The sequence below is a fragment of the Vicugna pacos genome, chromosome 18 (assembly GCF_048564905.1).
Source record: "Vicugna pacos chromosome 18, VicPac4, whole genome shotgun sequence".
In the NCBI taxonomy this organism is placed as follows: domain Eukaryota; kingdom Metazoa; phylum Chordata; class Mammalia; order Artiodactyla; family Camelidae; genus Vicugna; species Vicugna pacos.
Window position 1 is genome coordinate 21,784,001 of NC_133004.1, and position 10,651 is coordinate 21,794,651.

The following is a 10,651-nucleotide window of genomic DNA, read 5'->3' on the forward strand; positions in this document are numbered from 1 at the left end:
AAGAGAGAAAGAACCAGAACAAAACTTGGCAGGAAACCAATGTATCTTCACAATGGAAATGACCCTACATGGTACAAAGAATGAATTACAAACACACATGAACAGAACATCTTAGAACATGAAAAAAAAAAAACAAAAAAGAGAAAAGAATCTTAACCTCTAGAGAAGGGGGAAAAAATAAGTCAGCTACAAAAAACACACAAGAATCAAATTGGTGTGACTGCTCACCTGTAAAGAAGATACTAGAAGAAACCACAGAGCAGTATCACTCTTTGAAGGAAAATTATTTCAACCTGGAATGCAATAAAATACCCAGCCAAATGACTCCACAAGTATGGGCACAAAATAAAAATCTTTTTAGACATGGTGGGGCTTAGAAAATTTACAACCAACTGACTTTTTCTGCAAAACTAACACAACGGTATACTCTGGTAAAACAGGAAATAAATCCAAAAAGGAAGGAAGACGTTGGATACAAGTAACAGTAATAAAACCTACAGTTGTCTTATCTGTTAATACACATTATTTTAAAAAATCATTGTAGGGGAGGAGGGTATAGCTCAAGTGATAGAGCACATGCTTCGCATTCATGAGGTCCTGGGTTCAATCCCCAGTACCTCCTCTAAAAATAAATAAACCTAATTACCCACACACACACACACACACAAAAAAAACAAAACAAAAATAGAGACAACACCAAAATTTAAAACTCAGGTAACAGAAAAAAGTGTAAATGATATGAAGAGGAAATTCACAGAAGATATACAGTCATTAAACAAATGAAAACATTCTTATCAGTATCCATGCAAATGTAAGTTAAACAAGATACAGTTTACAAACCACTGGTTTCAAAAAGATCTAATATCCAGTGTTGGAGAAGATGCCTTGATACAGGTAGTCTCATTCCCTGCTAAGGGGAATATAAATTGATAAAACCTTTTTGAACAATTTGGCAATATCAGCAAACATTTCAAATACGCAAGACTATGAACCATCAATTTTAAAACTCTTAATTCTGTAATTCGAAAGAAATGCCATACCTGTACACAAAGATTAAACACTCATACATTCTAGGCAGCATTGTCACGACGAAAAGAACAGAAATAATCTTTACCACTCCCTCAACAGGATAATGTTAAGTAAATGATACATCCATAACACAGGACACTACGCAGCCACTGTAAACAGTATGGAACCGGTCCATACTGACAAGAAAAGCTGTGTAAGCCATGCTGGAGCTTTAAACAACAACAACAACAACAACAAACTGCTGCACAATGTATATACGGTTTAGGCCTTTTTACGTAAAAATAGTTAGACAGGTCTATTTACGTATGTGTGTAACTGTGCAGAGCCTGGAAGAACATCAACATGTTCACCCGTGGTTACTTCCCAGTGGGGAGTGAGAAAGCAGAGATTGCGGTCATTCTTTTCTTTCAACATTTATTTGAGCACCTACCGATTCCAGGCCCTGAGGACACGGCGGTCAATAACCCAGAGTCCACGGGCTGCATGAGGGCCCAGGTGCCGGGTCTCTGCTCGGCTCGCTGCCGCGTGCCATGCCAGGCCGAGTGGGCACTCAAGTTTGTGTCGAATGAACGAGTGACCAAGTGGCTTATGCATTATCCGTGTATAAATCAACTTGGGGGAGGAGAGGAATAAAAGCGCAACTAAGGGACTTAAGTCATCATCCTGGTGGGGTCCGTTCCCAGCGCACACACACCCTTCGATTTCAACTCCTCGAAACTGCCTTCGGCTCCAGCAGCGAGGAGCCCGCAGCCTCTCTACTTCAACCCGGCCCCAGGAGCTGGTAGGGGAGAAGCCTTTGCTGCAGTCACGTGGGCCCGGACTCAACCCCGTCACCTACGGGAAAACCCCGGCGGCCCAGCCCTGGGTCGAGCCAGGTGACATCAAGACGCACAGAGCGCTCAGCGTTCGCCGCTCGCCGCGCGCTGGGCACATCAGTCTCACAGAATCTCCCACACAGCGCCTCCCACGGAGGAGAAAATCGGCTCGGGACTCTTGGGAGCTCCGCGCGTCCCCATCCCTGCCCGCTTTCCACCCGCCCTGCCCGGCCGCTCTCACCTCCCCGGGAGGCCGCCAACGCCGGCGCCCGCAGGCAGCGGCCCCACAGCAGCAGCGCCCGCAGCTCCCGCGCCATGCCGGTTCTCCTCAGCGCCCAGAGCAGCCACGCGCGGCGGGGGCGGGGCCGGGGCCGGGCGGGGCCTTCGCCGGGCGCGGCGCGGTGACGTCACAGCGCGCGCCCGGCTGCCCGGTCCGCTGCCTGCGCGGGCGAGTGGGCCGGGCTTCCGTGGCGCGGGCGCGGTCGGCCCGCGAGAGGACAGTCGGGCCTGGAGGCGGGACCTCCGCGACCTTGTATCGCGTTGTCAAGGGCGACGGGCAGTGAGTGCTGGGTCGCCCTGGGCACCTGTCCACCAGCTGGGCCTCAGTTTGTGCGTCCCAGAAACGGGCAGATGTTCCAGTCCACAGTAGAGGGTGTGAAAAGGCGGCGCCCAGGCAGAAGCAGTTAATACCTCTGGGATCCTTTATAAGACCTGGCCACCCGTCCAGACCGCTGGAAGTCAGTCTGTTCCAACCAACGCAGGCCAAATAGCTAAAAAGCAAAAGGGAGACTTTCATGCTTGACTTGGCTACACCAAAACTCGAGAGCCAACGCCCACCAGCAAACTGGCCTTATTCATTCATTCCAATTCTCTCGCCCTCCTGGAGGTAGGAGTCTCGTCGGGGATTCCGACCTTGAATTCCCTTTCTTACGAGAGTTTCAAACCATGTAACATGCAGATTCTCCAGCACTGCCTGAAGTGGGGTTCAGGCGGCTCCCCAGATGATAATGAGGCACACTGAAGACTCGCTGCCACGATCAAATAATTGCACAAAAACAGGTTGAGATTGTGACAGGATCTGCAAAGTACAGAAGCCAGGGGAGTGTCCCCCCCGTGGGACCTGGACCTAGCCAGGGCCACAGGAGGGGGTGTGTCCAGGAACACTTCCAGGTAGAAGATGTCAAGGGTGATCCACAAGTTCCAGGCTTAAGCAACAGAGGAGGGGAACATGAAAGACGTGGGCAGATTTGGATGGAAGAGCAGGAGCTCTCTCAGCTGGGAGACTCCAGCTGCCTCCTGACACCCCACCCCGCACCCTCCAACACACACCCCATTCTCTACACAGCAGCTGGATCATACACTCCTCAATCAGGGTCTTCCAGTGGTTTCCCAGCAGATAATCAATTCCAAATCCCTTATGCCTTGGCCTCCAAGCCCTGCATAACCAATCCCTGCCTCTCTCCCTCCTTCCCTACAATCCAGACACTGAGCCAGTCCCAGACATAGCATTCCATTCCCAGGATGTCACTGAATCGAGGTGTCTCACCGTCACATTTCATTTGTTCACTCCACTCAGGAAATCATCTGTTTTGTAAGAGCTGACACAGTGGTCTATGGGGCAATAGATCTAGCTTGGGGAGCCCTTTTATTTCAGGAAGAGGAAGTGGTATTTGGCAAAGGAAGGAAGGAAACCTAGGCTTTAGTTAAGGATGGTGGGGGGGCCTCTGCTGAGACAGGCAGGACCCAGGCTCTGTGGAGGGCAAACCTATCAGGTTCCAGACACACCTACCTGGGCCTTCTGTCCTCTCTTGGCCTGTGGCCTTCAGAGACATACCCTCAGCCACAGATCTTTGTGATACTGGGTCCTCTGGTAGCGCAGGGAACTGTGGCCTTTTAAGGTGCCCAGGGATCCAGGCCAGTCTAAGGGGGTCATGAGCAGCTTTCAGCCCCTTTGCAGACAAGGAAAATAGAAGAGGGAAAAAATGATTAGATGCAGATGTGCTTGAGCAGAATTGATGGAGACTGGCAAGGAGTTGCTTGGAGAGAGCAAGAGAGAGAAACAGGACAGGAGAGAAGGAGGAGACACCCCCCTCCCTGGGTCTCCAGACCACCTCTGTGGCCTGGACAACCAACTCTGAGGTTGTCCATTCCTTCTGCAGAAGTCACTGCCGTCCCCTGGGGTGAGCTGAGGGCTGTGAAAAATGCCCACTACACTATTCACAACAGCCAGAAGGTAGAAGCAACCCAAGTGTCCACTGATGGATGAATAAAGAAACATAATGTGGTATATACGTACAATGGAATATTATTCAGACTTACAAAGGAAGGAGATTCTGACACATGCTACAACATGGATGAAACTTGAGGACATTATGCTATGTAAATGCTAAGTGAAGCCAGTCATGAAAAGACAAAATACTATATGATTCTGCTAACAAGAGGTAGTTAGAGTAGTCAAGTTCATAGAGACAGAAAATAGAACGGTGGCTCCCAGGGGCTGGGGGAGGGGGACTGGGGAGTTAGTGTTTAATGGGGACAGAGTTTCAGTTTTGCAAAATGAATAGAGTTCTGGAGAGGATGGTGGTGATGGTTGCAAAACAATATGAGTGTATTTGATACCACTGAACTGTACACTTAAAAATGATTGATAGTAAGTGTGATGTATTTTTTGCCACAATTGAAAAAAAATGCCTACTGCAAAGAAAACCCCAATGTGACTAACTCCCTTATTCTTCATTTCTTTGTTCAAAGTACTAACTCTTGGGTGAGTTTCTCCCTTCATCAAGCAACATCCTGAGTGTTCCCTAGGAAGAGAGGCTCATGGCTCTAGGATACTTCTTGGCCTGGAGAGGAGCAGCTGCAGCTTGGTGGCCTTTGACCAAAGCCTGAGACGCAGTACCTCTCCCTGGGTTTCTGAAGCATCGAAACGTTCAAATTCAGAGAAGTACAAATGGCCTGCTGGTACCTCACAGGGTTTTTTTGCATTTCTTAAAGTCCTTTTCATCCTTCGCAGTACTTTGATGCCAACTCAGAGTGAGTTGGAACTCAGAAAACTTGTATTTTGCTGATTTGCTTGACAACTAGCTCAGTGTGTTTGACAAATGTCAATCCTGCCAACTTCAGAGACCTGCCCAAGGCAGCGCGGCTCCATCTGACCCCTGCTGGCACACATGCTGAGGCTGGGACTGGGCCAGAAGCAAGACCTACGGCCCTTCGTGGAGGCAGGTGCAGCCACTTAGCAGGACCTCGCCTGGAACTTACTAGATGGCTCTGAGGCTTTTTCTCTAAATGGCTTGTTCTTCTTTGCCAGTGGCCACTTTTAATTCTACCATCAAGTTCACTGGGAATGTCTCAGGCTGATTCCGCAGGACCCCCACCCCCACCCCAGTCTGAGGGGTGAATAGACCTGAGGTCTTCTCCATTTTCATTCCCTACAGCATCAGCAGTCATTCCAGGCCCCTCTAGGGGCTCCCTGGTCACCCACTAGCTGGGTGGCCTTTGGCAATCCCTTCTCCTGTGGGGTCCTTCCCCTGTGATGGCTGCCTGTGCTCCCTACAGGAGGGGCAGGAGGGGCCATCCTGCTGGGCTCCCAGCCTCCCTGTCCCATGTGACCAACATAAGACAGTTAACTGTGCCTGGATAACCACGAAATATCACTGGAGGGGCCTTGCCTGAGTGAGTGTGGCTCTGGGGAAGGCAGGTAGAGGAGGCAGCAACTCTGCCCCCAGCATTTCTGCCACTGAGGGGACACCACCAGGTGAACTAGCCTTGAGGGCATGTTTTGAAAGGTGCATTTTTGTCCTGGCAAAGAACTCAAATCAAAATTTTTCCCAGCTCGTGGATGACATCCATTTTAAGAATAAAAAGTGTCTACCAGCCCTCAAGTCCACTGCATCTATTGCTTATGAGAAAGAGGACAAGTGAGAATTCGTTTGGTCTGAGAGACTGAGGGGTGAGAAAGCCACACTGTTCCCCGCGTGCTTCCACCATGTGCCCGTGTGAGCCTGGGCCAAGCCGGTGCTTCATACTTCCTGGAGCTGCAGTTCTCACCTGATGCTTGGAGGGAGCAGAGAGGCTGTGTGGGAGACTCTGCCTGCTCGAAGGCCTCTTTCCCTGCTTGATATGGCTTCCTGGTGGCCGCAAGGCCCCCTCCTTCAGTGTCTGCTCCATGCCGGCAAAGCCCTGCCTCCCTGAAGGACTGGCCCTTAGCCTGGGCACTTGGGCCTCTGCTCCATACAGAGCCCTGCCCAGCTGGTGTCCTGAGCAACACCTGGTGTCAGGCCTCAGCCAGGGGGCAGATTTTGTCACGTTCTCCTCCAGAGACTGTGTCTCCCCAGGTGTGAAGAGGGTCCCCTCAGCCAGGATTCTCTGGTCCAGCTGGGTATGGAGGACAGGTGGAAATGCAGACTGTTGGGTATCTTCCCTCACTCCTCGGGCGGAGGGGACCATGGTCCAGCAGCAGCCCCTGGCCTCTTCCGAGTGGCGGGTGCCGTGCCTACAGTTCAGCAAACAGGAGGGATGGACAGACCCTAGCGCTGACTCCACTGGGAGCCCAAGAACAGGCAACAGCGTGTTTACAGGGCCTGGAGACAGGCTAGGGGCAAGGCACCCCTCCTGCTTCTTGGGAGAAGCAAGCATGATGTGACTCCCTTCTTTGTTCTCTTCACAATCTGCATTTTAACCAATGCACTTCACAGCCAGGACGTCTCCCTGCACCAAACAAAACGGTTGGGATGCCCTTTCCAGGTAACTCAGGGCTTTAAGCCCGCTGGGGCTGCTCAGGGCCCAGTTTCTGCCCCAGCTCCTGTCCTGTCCAGACCTCAGGTGAGAACCACTTGCTCCAGCCCACTCTCCCCACACCCATGTCTGATCATGAACATTAAAACTAAGGCAGTTTCCAAGCTGAGAGGGTTGTTCTTGGTCCCGTACAACCTGGCTACTCCATGCATGAGGGCCGGCGGCAGCAGCCTCCCTGGAAGCTTGTTAGAAACGTGCAATCTCAGCACGCGGCCCTCAGTTTTACAGAATCAGGATTTTAGCAGGATCCCAGCCAATCAATCCACATGCACATTAAGCTTGAGAAATACTGTCCCAGGGAACACAGGGCAGTCGAAGAAATCGTGTGCTTCCTGAACCCTTGGCCCTAATGGAGACTATTCGTTTCCAGCACAGACTGGCTGCAGTGCCCTAGCTGAGCCGAAGTACCTTCCTCTGAGACTTGTCTCTGTCAACTGAGTTCCCCAAGGGCTGTATGTCACTGCCTAGGATCTGCTCAAGATAGACTTGTGCAGTGAACAAACGTGGCACTCATTTGAACATCAGCTGGAAGCAGCAGATCCTGAAGCTGCTCATTATAGAGGGAAAGGGGCCCCAGCTCAAGTGTCACTTGCATCCTTCCTGCCCGCTTCCCACACGAGGACCCCTTCTCTTCACCCAGGAGACCAAAGTTCAGAACTCGAGTGTCCAGAGGGTGGGCAACAGTGAGAAGCAGCCTCCCAGGGAGCCCGGGGAGTTCCCTGTGCCCCTCCCGCAGAGGCCTCCAGCTCACTGGTGACCCCAATTCTGGCTGCTGAACACCTGTCAGCTCTGAATGCTTCCAGCATGGACGCCCGGCCCCCTCACCTTCCTCTTCCTTCCTCTATATTTCCTGGCTTTGGGAGCACGGCTGCAATGTGAGCGTCTGGTCCCCAAGACTCTCCCTCTTTCAGCAGACACCCCTCCCTGTGCAACAGCACGTGAAGCAACCCTCCCTCTCCTGAGGGCCCCGAACCTGTGCCCAGATGTGAGGAGCCCCGGGTCGGGTGAGAAGACAAGGAGGGATCCAGGCACACACCCCTCGCCATCCTTTCCAAGAATGTCCTCTCTGGACATTTTCCTGAAGGGTGTGTTGATGCAGGACCCTCACTCTCACCTGGAACGTTTTCTAAACATCACCACCTCGCCGGAGGATCCTTATCACCGATTCGCCCAAATATAATCAGTACAACAAAGTCGGTAAGAGGCTTCCTGGTTGCTCGCCTGGGACCCACGATCAGCTGATGAACCCCATTTCCATCACTAAGCCCTCTCTAGGTGTTGGGCGGGAGGTGGGTTAGGGTCCTCTACACCCAGAGCTTGAAGCTGTGGACACCAGGGTTGTCTGACTCTGCCAACATTTCTTTTCCTCTGATGCTGAAGTGAGCCGGGGAACCGGACACAGGCGGGCTGAGTCCCAAACAGTCCTTTAAAGGACCTGGTTACCGCATACTACCGTCTTGGATGTTGGAGGGGCTGCAATGTACCGCCATGCCCCCACTTCCCCAAGGCACCCCAAAGTGGGTGAGCCTGTGGAACAAGGAGGGGAGGCAGGCACGAAGGATAGCTATCAAGGCTGGGAGGAAAAGCTCTTTCCAAACACAAGGGTAGCTTGGCTCAGGGTCTGCCCTTGGTGCTCATGAGTTCAGGCAAATCTCTGCCTCCGCTTTCCCACCACATTGCTGGGCATGCTTTCGAACAGCACTTGTGATCTGGTATCACATTTGACGAGGGCCCGGGGCCCGGGGCCATTACTCCCGCACCCTCACCCCAAGAGGCCTCAGGCACGCACTTTCTATAATCTGGTCTCTCACTCTCCAGTCTCTCTCTAATCCCCTTACATCTATACCACCTCCTTAATCAAGGTGTTCTAAGCTGTCAGCACCCTTTGAATTTTTCAGTTTACTGGAAGCTCCATTTGCATCCTCATCTTTTTGAAGTCCCTCAGTCTTGTCTGTCTTTGTCAGCCTAAGGGCTACATCCACTTAACGATTAGTATCTTGCAACTGACCCGTTTCCCTACTCTCGACTTTGCACAATGAACTTCTGACTGAGTAACGCAGTGCAGTGAACGCGGGGAACCCGGGGAAGGTGCATGTGGCTTTAGGACCCCATGTGGACTCCATCCCCTTCGTCCTGCACATCTCCTTGCTAAGGTGGCACCGCTAGGGCGTCTGCACCCCAGCACTGCCCTTGGGTGAAGTCCTCCCTGGCTACCCCCTCGCTGCACCCAACACTCAGCTCCTTTCCTTCTTCACAGTAGCTTATTTTCCCATGCAGCTCTAAAAGCACATTTTGGTTCAAATGAAATCTTTGGTTCCACTTTATAGCAATCAAAAGGTTAGGAGTCTTCAGCCTGAGATCTTAGCAGCCTCTTCATCTCATGTTACCCAGCTGTTGCAGTCCACTTTTTTTTAAAACATGCTAAATGCTCAAATACATAAAGACACACACTAGACAGAATCAACTGAGCCCCTTCATCTTACAACTGTTTGCTAGGCTAATGCCAAGGGTTGTTAGCCAACTGGAACCATCTCTGAATCCAAGCAGTTTTACCAGCTTTTATTATAAACACCAGCACAAAGTTTCCTCGTTTTGATCACAAATATAGGACTTTTTCCTTCTCCTCTTAAGTAGACTGTGTGTGAGACACCGTGTTGGGGCTTTCCAGCTCTCACAGAAACTTCTTTCCGCCAAGTGCCAGGTTAGCATCCAGGCCACACCCTCTGGCATCTGGATTGCATGGGACTCCAAGAGGATGAAGTTGGTACGCAGAGATTTGGATTCCAGGATAACCTGAAAGAGACTCCCCACTGGCTGGGTTAAAGGGCTGCCTGTCTGGAGGCTGGACTGCAGCTGCTTCTCCGGGCCCCAGATGGCCCACACTCCTGGTCTGAACACGGGCTCAGCTCAGAGCTTTCCCCTCAGTGCAAAAGGCGACTGGGAAGAGGGTCAGGGATGTGAGACTTGAGCACGTTGAGCAAGGATGGTGTGTGGCCGAGTAGGGCACAGCCCTGCTTCCCTCTTGGGGATGGTCTTAGGGATGCGGATTGGCTGGTGGTCTTAGTCTTACCTGGCTTAACCTATATTAGAACATTTGAAGCTCTGTTAAAACCAATTTCTGAGAACTTTTCATCAAATTTATAGACTCCCAAGTATTTTGAAAATATCTCTGGGAACATGGAGCCAAAAGGAAAGCTATTTGGGTCATGATTTCTAAGTTTAACACCTCAACCCCTCGACTTAGACCACACTCTGGTTTGGGGAGCAAGGAAGTAGGACCGGACTTGACCCGCCTGTGCCTGGGAAGGGGTGTGCAGACTAGGAAATTCGCTTCGGCTCTTGTGGCGGTGACGCTCCTCTCAGATGTGATTCTTGTAGCATTCAGGACCTCGAATGTCACCCCCTCAGTAAGGGCCTCTGGAACTAGACCCAGAGAGGAGGGGTGGGGCCAGGCGGCCAAGTGAACAAGTGTTGCTCGAAGCTGGAGGCCTGTTCTCATCACAGCAGGGTCTTTTGTCCTGGCAGCCAGGACTCCACATCGTCCCCCTGGCGGCCTCCAGGGAAGCACCTCGCTGTTTGTAGAATGGAGTGGAGAAGGAAGGACCAGAGGCTGTGGCGGCATCCTCCCCTACTGAGCCAGGATTGGGGGTAGGCCAGGAAGCACCTCCTGTCCCCGGAGCACCCTTTGCAGCAATTCCGGGGTTGGTATATAGGCCGCGGGTGGGCGGGGGTGGCTAAGACGGGGAGTGGATGGGAGACAAAGGGCTGTTTCAGGCCCACCTGTGTCCCTGACTCTGGGTGGGCTTCTCCCATGAGCAGTGAACCAGGACCTCCCAGGCCTCGGCTGAGCCTGGCTGCCACCCCCACAGCCATCAGGACCGCGGCCCCCACTTCTCCTCTATGAGCAAACAAGCAGAATCATGTCTTACAAAGAACAGACTCCAAAAATATATATAAATAAATAAAAACCTTAGACATTCTTACAGGGATCTTAAAGAACAGAATACATG

The 10,651-nt window shown here is 51.7% G+C and overlaps 1 protein-coding gene and 1 long non-coding RNA gene across 2 annotated transcripts in view; one reads left to right on the forward strand and one right to left on the reverse strand.

Annotated features, from left to right (window-relative positions):
• Positions 1-2,218, reverse strand: part of TRAP1 (TNF receptor associated protein 1) — a 48,787-nt gene extending 46,569 nt beyond the window's left edge. The window contains exon 1 of the mRNA XM_072942579.1: positions 2,086-2,218. Within this exon, the coding sequence (XP_072798680.1) occupies positions 2,086-2,161 (76 nt within the window). The 5' untranslated portion in view covers positions 2,162-2,218. The remainder of the gene's footprint in view (positions 1-2,085) is intronic.
• A 127-nt stretch (positions 2,219-2,345) lies between these two features.
• Positions 2,346-5,722, forward strand: LOC140686927 (uncharacterized). The gene is made up of 2 exons (XR_012060932.1): positions 2,346-2,730; positions 4,596-5,722. It is a non-coding gene; the product is annotated as an uncharacterized lncRNA (long non-coding RNA).
• Positions 5,723-10,651: the final 4,929 nt, after the last annotated feature.